Here is a 16,425-nt window from a genome sequence, read left to right as displayed (position 1 = left end):
GCAGTAGCGAGCGAGGGGCTGGTGTGTGAGTGCGTGCAGTAGCGAGCGAGGGGCTGGTGCGTGCAGTCGCGAGCGAGGGGCTGGTGCGGTGCGTGCAGTAGCGAACGAGGGGCTGGTGTGTGAGTGCGTGCAGTGGCAAGCGAGGGGCTGGTGTGTGAGTGCGTGCAGTGATGAGGGAGGGGCTGGTGTGTGAGTGTGTGCAGTGATGAGGGAGGGGCTGGTGTGTGAGTGCATGCAGTAGCGAGCGAGGGGCTGGTGTGCGAGTGCGTGCAGTGGCGAGGGAGGGGCTGGTGTGCGAGTGCGTGCAGTGGCGAGCAAGGGGCTGGTGTGCGAGTGTGTGCAGTAGCGAGCGAGGGGCTGGTGCGGTGCGTGCAGTAGCGAGCAAGGGGCTGGTGTGTGAGTGCGTGCAGTGATGAGGGAGGGGCTGGTGTGTGAGTGTGTGCAGTGATGAGGGAGGGGCTGGTGTGTGAGTGCATGCAGTAGCGAGCGAGGGGCTGGTGTGCGAGTGCGTGCAGTGGCGAGGGAGGGGCTGGTGTGCGAGTGCGTGCAGTGGCGAGCAAGGGGCTGGTGTGCGAGTGTGTGCAGTAGCGAGCGAGGGGCTGGTGCGTGCAGTAGCAAGCGAGGGGCTGGTGCGGTGCGTGCAGTAGCGAGCGAGGGGCTGGTGTGTGAGTGCGTGCAGTAGCGAGCGAGGGGCTGGTGCGGTGCGTGCAGTAGCGAGCGAGGGGCTGGTGTGTGAGTGTGTGCAGTAGCGAGCGAGGGGCTGGTGTGTGAGTGTGTGCAGTAGCGAGCGAGGGGCTGGTGCGGTGCGTGCAGTAGCGAGCGAGGGGCTGGTGTGTGAGTGTGTGCAGTAGCGAGCGAGGGGCTGGTGTGTGAGTGTGTGCAGTAGCGAGCGAGGGGCTGGTGTGTGAGTGCGTGCAGTGGCAAGGGAGGGGCTGGTGTGTGCAGTAGCGAGCGAGGGGCTGGTGCGTGCAGTGGCGAACGAGGGGCTGGTGTGCGAGTGTGTGCAGTAGCGAGCGAGGGGCTGGTGTGTGAGTGTGTGCAGTAGCGAGCGAGGGGCTGGTGCGGTGCGTGCAGTAGCGAGCGAGGGGCTGGTGTGTGAGTGTGTGCAGTAGCGAGCGAGGGGCTGGTGTATGAGTGTGTGCAGTAGTGAGCGAGGGGCTGGTGCGGTGCGTGCAGCAGCGAGCGAGGGGCTGGTGTGTGAGTGCGTGCAGTAGCGAGCGAGGGGCTGGTGCGGTGCGTGCAGTAGCGAGCGAGGGGCTGGTGTGTGAGTGCGTGCAGTAGCGAGCGAGGGGCTGGTGCGTGCAGTCGCGAGCGAGGGGCTGGTGTGTGAGTGCGTGCAGTAGCGAGCGAGGGGCTGGTGTGTGAGTGCGTGCAGTAGCGAGCGAGGGGCTGGTGCGTGCAGTCGCGAGCGAGGGGCTGGTGCGGTGCGTGCAGTAGCGAACGAGGGGCTGGTGTGTGAGTGCGTGCAGTGGCAAGCGAGGGGCTGGTGTGTGAGTGCGTGCAGTGATGAGGGAGGGGCTGGTGTGTGAGTGTGTGCAGTGATGAGGGAGGGGCTGGTGTGTGAGTGCATGCAGTAGCGAGCGAGGGGCTGGTGTGCGAGTGCGTGCAGTGGCGAGGGAGGGGCTGGTGTGCGAGTGCGTGCAGTGGCGAGCAAGGGGCTGGTGTGCGAGTGTGTGCAGTAGCGAGCGAGGGGCTGGTGCGGTGCGTGCAGTAGCGAGCAAGGGGCTGGTGTGTGAGTGCGTGCAGTGATGAGGGAGGGGCTGGTGTGTGAGTGTGTGCAGTGATGAGGGAGGGGCTGGTGTGTGAGTGCATGCAGTAGCGAGCGAGGGGCTGGTGTGCGAGTGCGTGCAGTGGCGAGGGAGGGGCTGGTGTGCGAGTGCGTGCAGTGGCGAGCAAGGGGCTGGTGTGCGAGTGTGTGCAGTAGCGAGCGAGGGGCTGGTGCGTGCAGTAGCAAGCGAGGGGCTGGTGCGTGCAGTAGCGAGCGAGGGGCTGGTGCGGTGCGTGCAGTAGCGAGCGAGGGGCTGGTGTGTGAGTGTGTGCAGTAGCGAGTGAGGGGCTGGTGTGTGAGTGTGTGCAGTAGCGAGCGAGGGGCTGGTGTGTGAGTGCGTGCAGCAGTGAGCGAGGGGCTGGTGTGTGAGTGCGTGCAGTGGCGAGCGAGGGGCTGGTGTGTGAGTGCGTGCAGTAGCGAGCGAGGGGCTGGTGTGTGAGTGCGTGAAGTAGCGAGCGAGGGGCTGGTGTGTGAGTGCGTGCAGTAGCGAGCGAGGGGCTGGTGTGTGAGTGCGTGCAGTAGCGAGCGAGGGGCTGGTGTGTGAGTGCGTGCAGTAGCGAGCGAGGGGCTGGTGTGTGAGTGCGTGCAGTAGCGAGCGAGGGGCTGGTGTGTGAGTGTGTGCAGTAGCGAGCGAGGGGCTGGTGTGTGAGTGCGTGCAGTAGCGAGCGAGGGGCTGGTGTGTGAGTGCGTGCAGTAGCGAGCGAGGGGCTGGTGTGTGAGTGTGTGCAGTAGCGAGCGAGGGGCTGGTGTGTGAGTGCGTGCAGTAGCGAGCGAGGGGCTGGTGTGTGAGTGTGTGCAGTAGCGAGCGAGGGGCTGGTGTGTGAGTGCGTGCAGTAGCGAGCGAGGGGCTGGTGTGTGCAGTAGCGAGCGAGGGGCTGGTGTGTGAGTGCGTGCAGCAGTGAGCGAGGGGCTGGTGTGTGAGTGCGTGCAGTAGCGAGCGAGGGGCTGGTGTGTGCAGTAGCGAGCGAGGGGCTGGTGCGTGCAGTAGCGAGCGAGGGGCTGGTGTGTGAGTGCGTGCAGTGGCGAGCGAGGGGCTGGTGCGTGCAGTAGCGAGCGAGGGGCTGGTGTGTGAGTGTGTGCAGTAGCGAGCGAGGGGCTGGTGTGTGCAGTAGCGAGCGAGGGGCTGGTGTGTGAGTGCGTGCAGTCGCGAGCGAGGGGCTGGTGTGTGCAGTAGCGAGCGAGGGGCTGGTGCGTGCAGTAGCGAGCGAGGGGCTGGTGTGTGAGTGCGTGTAGTAGCGAGCGAGGGGCTGGTGTGTGAGTGCGTGCAGTAGCGAGCGAGGGGCTGGTGTGTGAGTGCGTGCAGTAGCGAGCGAGGGGCTGGTGTGTGCAGTAGCGAGCGAGGGGCTGGTGTGTGAGTGTGTGCAGTAGCGAGCGAGGGGCTGGTGTGTGAGTGTGTGCAGTAGCGAGCGAGGGGCTGGTGTGTGAGTGCGTGCAGTAGCGAGCGAGGGGCTGGTGTGTGAGTGCATGCAGTAGCGAGCGAGGGGCTGGTGTGTGAGTGTGTGCAGTAGCGAGCGAGGGGCTGGTGTGTGAGTGCGTGCAGTAGCGAGCGAGGGGCTGGTGTGTGAGTGTGTGCAGTAGCGAGCGAGGGGCTGGTGTGTGCAGTAGCGAGCGAGGGGCTGGTGTGTGCAGTAGCGAGCGAGGGGCTGGTGTGTGCAGTAGCGAGCGAGGGGCTGGTGCGGTGCGTGCAGTAGCGAGCGAGGGGCTGGTGTGTGAGTGCGTGCAGTAGCGAGCGAGGGGCTGGTGTGTGAGTGCGTGCAGTAGCGAACGAGGGGCTGGTGTGTGAGTGCGTGCAGTGGCAAGCGAGGGGCTGGTGTGTGAGTGCGTGCAGTGATGAGGGAGGGGCTGGTGTGTGAGTGCGTGCAGTGATGAGGGAGGGGCTGGTGTGTGAGTGCGTGCAGTGGCGAGGGAGGGGCTGGTGTGCGAGTGTGTGCAGTAGCGAGCGAGGGGCTGGTGCGTGCAGTAGCAAGCGAGGGGCTGGTGCGTGCAGTAGCAAGCGAGGGGCTGGTGTGTGAGTGTGTGCAGTAGCGAGCGAGGGGCTGGTGCGTGCAGTAGCAAGCGAGGGGCTGGTGTGTGAGTGCGTGCAGTGATGAGGGAGGGGCTGGTGTGTGAGTGCGTGCAGTGATGAGGGAGGGGCTGGTGTGTGAGTGCATGCAGTGGCGAGGGAGGGGCTGGTGTGTGAGTGTGTGCAGTAGCGAGCGAGGGGCTGGTGTGTGAGTGCGTGCAGTAGCGAGCGAGGGGCTGGTGCGGTGCGTGCAGTAGCGAGCGAGGGGCTGGTGTGCGAGTGTGTGCAGTAGCGAGCGAGGGGCTGGTGTGTGAGTGCGTGCAGTAGCGAGCGAGGGGCTGGTGCGGTGCGTGCAGTAGCGAGCGAGGGGCTGGTGTGTGAGTGTGTGCAGTAGCGAGCGAGGGGCTGGTGTGTGAGTGTGTGCAGTAGCGAGCGAGGGGCTGGTGCGGTGCGTGCAGTAGCGAGCGAGGGGCTGGTGTGTGAGTGTGTGCAGTAGCGAGCGAGGGGCTGGTGTGTGAGTGTGTGCAGTAGCGAGCGAGGGGCTGGTGTGTGAGTGCGTGCAGTGGCAAGGGAGGGGCTGGTGTGTGCAGTAGCGAGCGAGGGGCTGGTGCGTGCAGTGGCGAACGAGGGGCTGGTGTGCGAGTGTGTGCAGTAGCGAGCGAGGGGCTGGTGTGTGAGTGTGTGCAGTAGCGAGCGAGGGGCTGGTGCGGTGCGTGCAGTAGCGAGCGAGGGGCTGGTGTGTGAGTGTGTGCAGTAGCGAGCGAGGGGCTGGTGTATGAGTGTGTGCAGTAGTGAGCGAGGGGCTGGTGCGGTGCGTGCAGCAGCGAGCGAGGGGCTGGTGTGTGAGTGCGTGCAGTAGCGAGCGAGGGGCTGGTGCGGTGCGTGCAGTAGCGAGCGAGGGGCTGGTGTGTGAGTGCGTGCAGTAGCGAGCGAGGGGCTGGTGCGTGCAGTCGCGAGCGAGGGGCTGGTGTGTGAGTGCGTGCAGTAGCGAGCGAGGGGCTGGTGTGTGAGTGCGTGCAGTAGCGAGCGAGGGGCTGGTGCGTGCAGTAGCGAACGAGGGGCTGGTGTGTGAGTGCGTGCAGTGGCAAGCGAGGGGCTGGTGTGTGAGTGCGTGCAGTGATGAGGGAGGGGCTGGTGTGTGAGTGTGTGCAGTGATGAGGGAGGGGCTGGTGTGTGAGTGCATGCAGTAGCGAGCGAGGGGCTGGTGTGCGAGTGCGTGCAGTGGCGAGGGAGGGGCTGGTGTGCGAGTGCGTGCAGTGGCGAGCAAGGGGCTGGTGTGCGAGTGTGTGCAGTAGCGAGCGAGGGGCTGGTGCGGTGCGTGCAGTAGCGAGCAAGGGGCTGGTGTGTGAGTGCGTGCAGTGATGAGGGAGGGGCTGGTGTGTGAGTGTGTGCAGTGATGAGGGAGGGGCTGGTGTGTGAGTGCATGCAGTAGCGAGCGAGGGGCTGGTGTGCGAGTGCGTGCAGTGGCGAGGGAGGGGCTGGTGTGCGAGTGCGTGCAGTGGCGAGCAAGGGGCTGGTGTGCGAGTGTGTGCAGTAGCGAGCGAGGGGCTGGTGCGTGCAGTAGCAAGCGAGGGGCTGGTGCGTGCAGTAGCGAGCGAGGGGCTGGTGCGGTGCGTGCAGTAGCGAGCGAGGGGCTGGTGTGTGAGTGTGTGCAGTAGCGAGTGAGGGGCTGGTGTGTGAGTGTGTGCAGTAGCGAGCGAGGGGCTGGTGTGTGAGTGCGTGCAGCAGTGAGCGAGGGGCTGGTGTGTGAGTGCGTGCAGTGGCGAGCGAGGGGCTGGTGTGTGAGTGCGTGCAGTAGCGAGCGAGGGGCTGGTGTGTGAGTGCGTGAAGTAGCGAGCGAGGGGCTGGTGTGTGAGTGCGTGCAGTAGCGAGCGAGGGGCTGGTGTGTGAGTGCGTGCAGTAGCGAGCGAGGGGCTGGTGTGTGAGTGCGTGCAGTAGCGAGCGAGGGGCTGGTGTGTGAGTGCGTGCAGTAGCGAGCAAGGGGCTGGTGTGTGAGTGCGTGCAGTAGCGAGCGAGGGGCTGGTGTGTGAGTGTGTGCAGTAGCGAGCGAGGGGCTGGTGTGTGAGTGCGTGCAGTAGCGAGCGAGGGGCTGGTGTGTGAGTGCGTGCAGTAGCGAGCGAGGGGCTGGTGTGTGAGTGCGTGCAGTAGCGAGCGAGGGGCTGGTGTGTGAGTGCGTGCAGTAGCGAGCGAGGGGCTGGTGTGTGAGTGTGTGCAGTAGCGAGCGAGGGGCTGGTGTGTGAGTGCATGCAGTAGCGAGCGAGGGGCTGGTGTGTGCAGTAGCGAGCGAGGGGCTGGTGTGTGAGTGTGTGCAGTAGCGAGCGAGGGGCTGGTGTGTGAGTGCGTGCAGTAGCGAGCGAGGGGCTGGTGTGTGCAGTAGCGAGCGAGGGGCTGGTGTGTGAGTGCGTGTAGTAGCGAGCGAGGGGCTGGTGTGTGAGTGCGTGTAGTAGCGAGCGAGGGGCTGGTGTGTGCAGTAGCGAGCGAGGGGCTGGTGTGTGCAGTCGCGAGCGAGGGGCTGGTGTGTGAGTGCGTGCAGTGGCGAGGGAGGGGCTGGTGTGTGAGTGCGTGCAGTGATGAGGGAGGGGCTGGTGTGTGAGTGCGTGCAGTGATGAGGGAGGGGCTGGTGTGTGAGTGTGTGCAGTGGCAAGCGAGGGGCTGGTGTGTGAGTGCGTGCAGTGATGAGGGAGGGGCTGGTGTGTGAGTGCATGCAGTAGCGAGGGAGGGGCTGGTGTGCGAGTGCGTGCAGTGGCGAGCAAGGGGCTGGTGTGTGAGTGCGTGCAGTGGCGAGCAAGGGGCTGGTGTGTGAGTGCGTGCAGTGGCGAGGGAGGGGCTGGTGTGTGAGTGCGTGCAGTGGCGAGGGAGGGGCTGGTGTGTGAGTGCGTGCAGTGACGAGGGAGGGGCTGGTGTGTGAGTGCGTGCAGTGACGAGGGAGGGGCTGGTGTGTGAGTGCATGCAGTAGCGAGCGAGGGGCTGGTGCGTGCAGTAGCAAGCGAGGGGCTGGTGCGTGCAGTAGCGAGCAAGGGGCTGGTGTGTGAGTGCGTGCAGTGATGAGGGAGGGGCTGGTGTGTGAGTGCGTGCAGTGATGAGGGAGGGGCTGGTGTGTGAGTGCATGCAGTGGCGAGGGAGGGGCTGGTGTGCGAGTGCGTGCAGTAGCGAGCGAGGGGCTGGTGCGTGCAGTAGCAAGCGAGGGGCTGGTGCGTGCAGTAGCAAGCGAGGGGCTGGTGCGGTGCGTGCAGTAGCGAGCGAGGGGCTGGTGTGTGAGTGTGTGCAGTAGCGAGCGAGGGGCTGGTGTGTGAGTGTGTGCAGTAGCGAGCGAGGGGCTGGTTTGTGAGTGTGTGCAGTAGCGAGCGAGGGGCTGGTGTGTGAGTGTGTGCAGTAGCGAGCGAGGGGCTGGTGTGTGAGTGCGTGCAGCAGCGAGCGAGGGGCTGGTGTGTGAGTGTGTGCAGTAGCGAGCGAGGGGCTGGTGTGTGCAGTAGCGAGCGAGGGGCTGGTGTGTGAGTGCGTGCAGTGGCGAGCGAGGGGCTGGTGTGTGCAGTGGCGAGCGAGGGGCTGGTGTGTGAGTGCGTGCAGTAGCGAGCGAGGGGCTGGTGTGTGAGTGTGTGCAGTAGCGAGCGAGGGGCTGGTGTGTGCAGTAGCGAGCGAGGGGCTGGTGCGTGCAGTAGCGAGCGAGGGGCTGGTGTGTGAGTGTGTGCAGCAGCGAGCGAGGGGCTGGTGTGTGAGTGTGTGCAGCAGCGAGCGAGGGGCTGGTGTGTGAGTGCGTGCAGTAGCGAGCGAGGGGCTGGTGTGTGAGTGTGTGCAGCAGCGAGCGAGGGGCTGGTGTATGAGTGTGTGCAGTAGCGAGCGAGGGGCTGGTGTGTGAGTGTGTGCAGTAGCGAGCGAGGGGCTGGTGTATGAGTGTGTGCAGTCGCGAGCGAGTGGCTGGTGCGTGCAGTAGCGAGCGAGGGGTTGGTGTGTGAGTGCGTGCAGTGATGAGGGAGGGGCTGGTGTGTGAGTGCGTGCAGTGGTGAGCGAGGGGCTGGTGCGTGCAGTGGCGAGTGAGGGGCTGGTGTGTGCAGTGGCGAGTGAGGGGCTGGTGTGTGAGTGCATGCAGTGATGAGGGAGGGGCTGGTGTGCGAATGCGTGCAGTAGTGAGCGAGGGGCTGGTCCGTGCAGTGGCGAGTGAGGGGCTGTTCCGTGCAGTGGCGAGTGAGGGGCTGGTCCGTGCAGTGGCGAGTGAGGGGCTGGTGCGTGCAGTCGCGAACGAGGGGCTGGTGTGCGAGTGCATGCAGTGGTGAGCGAGGGGCTGGTGCGCGAGTGCGTGCAGTCGTGAGCGAGGGGCTGGTGCGTGAGTGCGTGCAGTGGTGAGCGAGGGGCTGGTGCGTGAGTGCGTGCAGTGGCGAGGGAGGGGCTTGTGCGGTGCATGCAGTGCGAGGGAGGGGCTGGTGCGGTGCATGCAGTGATGAGGGAGGGGCTGGTGTGCATGCAATATTAAGTGAGAGGCTGGTGTGTTGTGTGCAGCAGTGAGTGAGGGGGTAACGCAGTCTGTGTTGAATTTATAATTTTTTTATTTCAGAAGGTCTCTGAGTTTGTGCTGGTGAAGGATGACAACGGAGAGGTAATCCTGGAAAGTGGGAAAGCACGGTGCCCATACGACCCTGCTTTGCAACACACCACTGTGGTAGCAGGTACTCTCTTGAACTTCTCTCCCATCTCCATTTTTAATAGAAAGGCTGGTTTTGTGAACACTGACTGAGGGAGTGAGCATTGAGGCAGGATTTTCTGCATTCTGATTTTTGTTATGAAACATTTTATCTGTGGTAAATCCCCATATCACTGCATTTTCGGCATGGCCTGATGGAGCGCGGCCCTGGTGGAGGGTTGGAGTTTGTGTCTGAGGTCCTTGCGAGGTGTATTAAGACAAGAGGTATAAGCTGCTTTGGCTGCAGATTAGCATAGCACCCTGAAGGTGGAAGTGAATGCACGTTCAGAATGGAATGCTGTTCTATTCTGGTGGCGTTCCTGGATACAAACCCATTCGGTTTCTTGTAATTAAGCACTTTTAACATTGTTGAGTTTATGTCCCTGAACTTAAAACGTCAAAAGAAATAATTTAACAGCTAATATCAGGGGCAGCAGCAGCGCTGTTAGTGTGTGCAAGGTTTGGTGGAGAATTTGAAACTTGAATTGCAGGGAGAAAACCGGACCCCCTTCAAATATTTAATTCCTCAAAGTGATCATAGATAGATTATTTTATGCCATACTTACTCTTCTTATCTCCATTCCTCCTATCCCTTTTTACCTATGCCATTCCAGGGGAACAGAAAAGGACAGTCCAGCCCATGGGAGGTGCCAATGTATCTTCTGACTCTTCCTCTCGTAGACACACTTGAGTTGTACAGTTAGGGGAGAGCTGAGTCCACATATCCATGGCAACAGCGATTCAATCTTATTCCCAGCCAAGATTGCAAGTTCAATAAGTATATGAAAAAAATCTGATGACCAGTTATAGAGTGGGAGATGGTTTGGCGGTACCAGCACTTTGCCACAGCTTTGGACTGGTGGTTTCCCATACACTTGAGTTCCTGATCTTGATGGGCTTATTGGGTAGAGGCACGCTGAGGCTGAGCGGACTGAGGAAAAGTCGGAAGGAAATTCCTCCTCCCCTCCCCCCCCCCCCCCTCCCCACTTTCCACAACCACCTTTTTGAGCTTCTGCTAGCTCAAAGGAAACATTAGCAGATCCCCGCGAATAGGATGCCCTCCCATTCTCTCAACTGGGGCATGTTGTGTGGTGTTGATGAGACCTAAGGGAGGGGAAAGGGAACTCCTGTTCTTTTGTTCAAATCGAGGATTAAAAAACAAATAATTTTAAAATTCAAATGAGACTGGAATGTGAGTAGAGTGAAGCTGAGAACAGGTGCAATCAGTGCTAACACTGTGGAACCTTGTGTGATGATAATTGGGTAACTAGCTCTTCTCTCTCTGACCCTGTAATACCAGACGGACTGCTGTATGCTGCAACTGCATCCGATCTCCAAGGCACTCAATTCCTTATTTCTAGGGCAATGGGTCCCTTCAATCAGCGAATCACAACAGAAACGTTAGATTCCTGGCTGAATGGTGAGTAATGAAAAGTTTTTGATAAATGTATTAATGAGAAGTATGTTGGAAGATGGAAAGATAAATAGCAGTTGTTCTGAGTCCATGTCACAACTGAAGGTACTCAGAAGGGCCCTGAGCTTCAGGGATATTATATTTTGCTGCTGCCTTCCTTGTAGTTTTTCAGACTGCCAGAGTTCCCTTATCTCCTTTTTGTTTTTTTTTGAAGTCCCTCACTGTGGTGCTGAACTGACTGGCATCCTGTAAACATTCTGTAATCTTTCAAAACCTGAGAATGAGCTTTTAGAAAGGTCACAATGTCCCAGATGGTCATCACATGAAGCCAACTCAATGTCAGGCTCCCTGCACTTAATTTCCAGAGGTTGCTTTTTAAACTTGTGCTGTTTGCGTATTAGAATCTGAGGTTTTCTTCTGTTTGGCCACTTTTCTTTTAGGAAACTGCTTTTCTTCACTTTTTTTTGTTAGAGTAAGAGATGTATGTAAGACCTCCTTTCTTCAAAACTAAAGATTAGCTATACTGTCACCATAACAAAACAAAATTGGACTTAAATTTCCTTTCAATTATTTTGGTTGTTCCTGGAACAGGGATAACATTGCAATTTCATCATTGGGTCCAACACTGTTTATATATTAAAAAAAAACTTCCTATAATTTCAAACCCCTCAGCCACTCCTCCTCCACCTTTGGTGAGGTACTACTTGCATTTAGGTGTATTTTTTACAGAAGTAATTAGCTGCTATAAGCATACTGTTTAGGTACTGTCCTATGCAGTCCACTAATGTTGCTGCATCGTTGCTAATATCACTTTGGGAATACCATCTTTATATCTTTGTCATGTCTTCCAACATTTTCATTCATCATGCAGTAGTTCCCCAAATTCCACAAGGCCAGATATGCCAATTTTGCACCCCAAGCTCAGACTTGAGACCTTCAACCCCTTGGCAGCGCTGACCTCACCATGACCGGTGAGGTCAGCTCATTTAAATATCAATTGACGGTTCTGTAGTGCAAATCCCATGTAAAATCGGAGTACTTTGCTGGGCTTGCTTGGAAATTAAGAGTGCAGCCTTTAAAAAGTCAAGTCTGGCTGAAGAGTGCAGCAGCAGGTTGACAGAGCAGTAGGTGAGCAGGCAAGTGCTTGGCACAGTGAGCTGACTGTCAGGGCGCTGGTATGGATGGCTTATGTGTGATTTTGTGCCACTTTTAAAGAATATCTTACACTGGAGAATTCGGCAGAGGCAGCTAAAGAAAACAGAAAGGAATTGCACAGAGGCAGAAAAGCAGAGCATGCAATTTTAATGAGATCAACCTATAAACACTCTTCGATTAAATCCAGCACAAGACAGAAATATCGCTGGGTCTCCCTGGGAGGAAGCTGCAAAAAAGTGTGCAATGTGGAGGGAGGTAGAAGTGGCACTGAGTGCCAACTCTCACCCCCAGAACTGCCGACCTGTGATGCAAGATGTTCAATGACCTCACCAGGGCAGGCAAGGTAACACACCGGCTACTGCCCCTTTTCTTCTTTGGGCATCATGAGCACCACTGCACTGTTCACTGTCTTGAAATTAATTGCTATATGAGAAGCCCTTCACGCTGCACTGTGGTTTAGGGGGCACCATCTTGGGACCTTGCAGTGATCAGTGTGTTGTCATCTCTCCTGATAGCAATTGCTTGCACGCAAACCTTAAAACCCAATCCCCCACTTTAGAAAGGTGATGCCAGCATATCAATGATGTCAGCTATCCGATGCCACATAGGAGACATCCCTCAATAACAAGATTCTCCTATAATCTTGTTATAGGAGAAACTTGTACACAATGCCAGCAAGAGGCAGGGCACCAGTGGGAGCATTCTCAACATGAGGGAGCTCACCCTTTGAGGATCAGGTCAGGGAGCTGCTGGGTAGGCACTCTTCTCTAGCTGTGGGAGAATGTGAGATTGGTGGGACAGTGCTGGTAACAGGTTAGTGAGTGCACACCCACACAGTCGTCACGGCATCCCTGGCACACAGCCACGAGCTTTCATGTGCTTTTCTGCCTCCTCATGTTCACCCATTCTTAGCTGATGGCCTCCTTTCCTGCATTTCCTTAACAGTGACAAGGGGTCAAGGAGCAGGAGGAGAGAAGGAAAATTGTCCATGTTGACTGGTGATGATGACCTTGAGGAGGATGATGATGATAAGGGAGAGGATATGGCAGTCAAGCCCGTCTATGAGTCCCTGGACCTAGATTGTGCTCCATGTTCTTCTGCCACAACTTCTTCGATCTCACCCCCCGTGTCACTTTTTCACTCCCACACACCACCTCAGTTAATTTCACCTGAGGGGAGTTAGGTAATGATAGTGAGGATGAGGCATCAGGTGTTTCACATAGCATGAGGGAGCCAGAGGAGTGGGGAGTGGGTGAAAATATGCCACCTTCCCAGCGGAGGCTTAGCAGATGGCTGCCCACGGCTTTGGAGTCATGGGGTCCAGAACTCTTGGGTACTCGCCTAAAAAGAAGGATGTTTGTAGAACATCACGCCGATGTGCAGGCTCAGAGGTCAGTCTCCCAAGGATGTGCAGCAAATGACCTTATTGTGTCATTGGTGAAGCACACTCTTCTAATACAGAGCTCTTCACAAAGGTCTTCATTGGACCTCTGTCTCCTGTAATGCAGCCAGTTGCCAATCCCCTTCAACAATTGCCCACCTAATCCATGCTTTTCTACCTTGTGGACCAACTCCCCCCGCCCCCCACAATGTGGCACTATATGAAAAGCTTTGCTGAAGCCGAGGTAAATAGTGATGCTGGAGTTCCCTTTATCCACAAGCTCCGATACCACCTCGAAGAATTTTGACAGGTTTGTCATCCATGATCCCCCTAAATCCCATAATGACATGCTGATTTGTTCCGGTCATTTCAGACTCCTGCAGGTGTTTCACAGTAACCTTCCTCAGGATAGCTTCTTAACATTTTACACACAACACATGTCCGTCTCAGTGGCTTGTAATCTCGGACATTCCTTTCACTCCCTATGCCCATTTTTTTAAAGACAGGAGTCGTTGAGAGCTGCAGATTGTCGCAGTGGAGGATGCAGGGTGTAGGTGGGGTGGGGAAGGGAGCGGGTGTTGGTGGGGTGGGGAAAGGAGCGGGTGTTGGTGGGGTGGGGAAAGGAGCGGGTGCAGGTGGGGTGGGGAAAGGAGCGGGTGTAGGTGGGGTGGGGAAGGGAGCGGGAGTAGGTGGGGTGGGGAAGGGAGCGGGTGTAGGTGGGGTGGGGAAAGGAGCGGGTGTTGGTGGGGTGGGGAAAGGAGCGGGTGTTGGTGGGGTGGGGAAGGGAGCGGGTGTAGGTGGGGTGGGGAAGGGAGCGGGAGTAGGTGGGGTGGGGAAGGGAGCGGGTGTAGGTGGGGTGGGGAAAGGAGCGGGTGTTGGTGGGGTGGGGAAAGGAGCGGGTGTTGGTGGGGAAGGGAGCGGGTGTCGGTGGGGTGGGGAAGGGAGCGGGTGTAGGTGGGGTGGGGAAGGGAGCGGGTGTAGGTGGGGTGGGGAAGGGAGCAGCTGCAGGGTGTTGGTGGGGTGGGGAAAGGAGCGGGTGTTGGTGGGGTGGGGAAAGGAGCGGGTGTTGGTGGGGAAGGGAGCGGGTGTCGGTGGGGTGGGGAAGGGAGCGGGTGTAGGTGGGGTGGGGAAGGGAGCGGGTGTAGGTGGGGTGGGGAAGGGAGCGGGTGGAGGTGGGGTGGGGAAGGGAGCGGGTGTAGGTGGGGTGGGGAAGGGAGCAGCTGCAGGGTGTTGGTGGGGTGGGGAAAGGAGCGGGTGTTGGTGGGGTGGGGAAGGGAGCGGGTGTCGGTGGGGTGGGGAAAGGAGCGGGTGTAGGTGGGGTGGGGAAGGGAGCGGGTGTAGGTGGGGTGGGGAAGGGAGCGGGTGTAGGTGGGGTGGGGAAGGGAGCGGGTGTAGGTGGGGTGGGGAAGGGAGCGGGTGTCGGTGGGGTGGGGAAGGGAGCGGGTGTCGGTGGGGTGGGGAAGGGAGCGGGTGTCGGTGGGGTGGGGAAGGGAGCGGGTGTCGGTGGGGTGGGGAAGGGAGCGGGTGTCGGTGGGGTGGGGAAGGGAGCGGGTGTAGGTGGGGTGGGGAAAGGAGCGGGTGTAGGTGGGGTGGGGAAGGGAGCGGGTGTTGGTGGGGTGGGGAAGGGAGCGGGTGTCGGTGGGGTGGGGAAGGGAGCGGGTGTCGGTGGGGTGGGGAAGGGAGCGGGTGTAGGTGGGGTGGGGAAGGGAGCGGGTGTCGGTGGGGTGGGGAAGGGAGCGGGTGTCGGTGGGGTGGGGAAGGGAGCGGGTGTAGGTGGGGTGGGGAAAGGAGCGGGTGTCGGTGGGGTGGGGAAGGGAGCGGGTGTAGGTGGGGTGGGGAAGGGAGCGGGTGTAGGTGGGGTGGGGAAGGGAGCGGGTGTAGGTGGGGTGGGGAAGGGAGCGGGTGTCGGTGGGGTGGGGAAGGGAGCGGGTGTCGGTGGGGTGGGGAAGGGAGCGGGTGTCGGTGGGGTGGGGAAGGGAGCGGGTGTCGGTGGGGTGGGGAAGGGAGCGGGTGTCGGTGGGGTGGGGAAGGGAGCGGGTGTCGGTGGGGTGGGGAAGGGAGCGGGTGTCGGTGGGGTGGGGAAGGGAGCGGGTGTCGGTGGGGTGGGGAAGGGAGCGGGTGTCGGTGGGGTGGGGAAGGGAGCGGGTGTAGGTGGGGTGGGGAAGGGAGCGGGTGTCGGTGGGGTGGGGAAGGGAGCGGGTGTAGGTGGGGTGGGGAAGGGAGCGGGTGTCGGTGGGGTGGGGAAGGGAGCGGGTGTCGGTGGGGTGGGGAAGGGAGCGGGTGTCGGTGGGGTGGGGAAGGGAGCGGGTGTAGGTGGGGTGGGGAAAGGAGCGGGTGTTGGTGGGGAAGGGAGTGGGTGTCGGTGGGGTGGGGAAGGGAGCGGGTGTCGGTGGGGTGGGGAAGGGAGCGGGAGTAGGTGGGGTGGGGAAAGGAGCGGGTGTTGGTGGGGAAGGGAGTGGGTGTCGGTGGGGTGGGGAAGGGAGCGGGAGTAGGTGGGGTGGGGAAAGGAGCGGGTGTTGGTGGGGAAGGGAGTGGGTGTCGGTGGGGTGGGGAAGGGAGCGGGTGTAGGTGGGGGTGGGGAAGGGAGCGGGTGTAGGTGGGGTGGGGAAGGGAGCGGGTGTAGGTGGGGTGGGGAAGGGAGCGGATGTAGGTGGGGTGGGGAAGGGAGCGGGTGTAGGTGGGGTGGGGAAGGGAGCTGGTGTTGGTGGGGTGGGGTGGGGAAAGGAGCGGGTGTTGGTGGGGTGGGGAAAGGAGCGGGTGTTGGTGGGGAAGGGAGTGGGTGTCGGTGGGGTGGGGAAGGGAGCGGGTGTCGGTGGGGTGGGGAAGGGAGCGGGAGTAGGTGGGGTGGGGAAAGGAGCGGGTGTTGGTGGGGAAGGGAGTGGGTGTCGGTGGGGTGGGGAAGGGAGCGGGAGTAGGTGGGGTGGGGAAAGGAGCGGGTGTTGGTGGGGAAGGGAGTGGGTGTCGGTGGGGTGGGGAAGGGAGCGGGTGTAGGTGGGGTGGGGAAGGGAGCGGGTGTAGGTGGGGTGGGGAAGGGAGCGGGTGTAGGTGGGGTGGGGAAGGGAGCGGATGTAGGTGGGGTGGGGAAGGGAGCGGGTGTAGGTGGGGTGGGGAAGGGAGCGGGTGTAGGTGGGGTGGGGAAGGGAGCGGGAGTAGGTGGGGTGGGGAAGGGAGCGGGTGTAGGTGGGGTGGGGAAAGGAGCGGGTGTTGGTGGGGTGGGGAAAGGAGCGGGTGTTGGTGGGGAAGGGAGCGGGTGTCGGTGGGGTGGGGAAGGGAGCGGGTGTAGGTGGGGTGGGGAAGGGAGCGGGTGTAGGTGGGGTGGGGAAGGGAGCAGCTGCAGGGTGTTGGTGGGGTGGGGAAAGGAGCGGGTGTTGGTGGGGTGGGGAAAGGAGCGGGTGTTGGTGGGGAAGGGAGCGGGTGTCGGTGGGGTGGGGAAGGGAGCGGGTGTAGGTGGGGTGGGGAAGGGAGCGGGTGTAGGTGGGGTGGGGAAGGGAGCGGGTGTAGGTGGGGTGGGGAAGGGAGCGGGTGGAGGTGGGGTGGGGAAGGGAGCGGGTGTAGGTGGGGTGGGGAAGGGAGCAGCTGCAGGGTGTTGGTGGGGTGGGGAAAGGAGCGGGTGTTGGTGGGGTGGGGAAGGGAGCGGGTGTCGGTGGGGTGGGGAAAGGAGCGGGTGTAGGTGGGGTGGGGAAGGGAGCGGGTGTAGGTGGGGTGGGGAAGGGAGCGGGTGTAGGTGGGGTGGGGAAGGGAGCGGGTGTAGGTGGGGTGGGGAAGGGAGCGGGTGTCGGTGGGGTGGGGAAGGGAGCGGGTGTCGGTGGGGTGGGGAAGGGAGCGGGTGTCGGTGGGGTGGGGAAGGGAGCGGGTGTCGGTGGGGTGGGGAAGGGAGCGGGTGTCGGTGGGGTGGGGAAGGGAGCGGGTGTAGGTGGGGTGGGGAAACGAGCGGGTGTAGGTGGGGTGGGGAAGGGAGCGGGTGTTGGTGGGGTGGGGAAGGGAGCGGGTGTCGGTGGGGTGGGGAAGGGAGCGGGTGTCGGTGGGGTGG

The 16,425-nt window shown here is 60.9% G+C and overlaps 1 protein-coding gene across 2 annotated transcripts in view; it reads left to right on the top strand.

Annotated features, from left to right (window-relative positions):
* The window catches only part of LOC137332159 (semaphorin-4C-like), a 105,664-nt gene that overhangs the window by 41,007 nt on the left and 48,232 nt on the right, over positions 1 to 16,425 (top strand). For both annotated transcript variants that reach the window (XM_067995866.1, XM_067995865.1), the window contains exons 5-6: positions 8,320 to 8,431; positions 9,746 to 9,865. In XM_067995866.1, the coding sequence (XP_067851967.1) occupies positions 8,320 to 8,431; positions 9,746 to 9,865 (232 nt within the window). The remainder of the gene's footprint in view (positions 1 to 8,319; positions 8,432 to 9,745; positions 9,866 to 16,425) is intronic.

The sequence above is a fragment of the Heptranchias perlo genome, chromosome 14 (genome assembly GCF_035084215.1).
Source record: "Heptranchias perlo isolate sHepPer1 chromosome 14, sHepPer1.hap1, whole genome shotgun sequence".
NCBI lineage: Eukaryota > Metazoa > Chordata > Chondrichthyes > Hexanchiformes > Hexanchidae > Heptranchias > Heptranchias perlo.
This window is presented reverse-complemented; position numbering and strand designations above follow the sequence as displayed.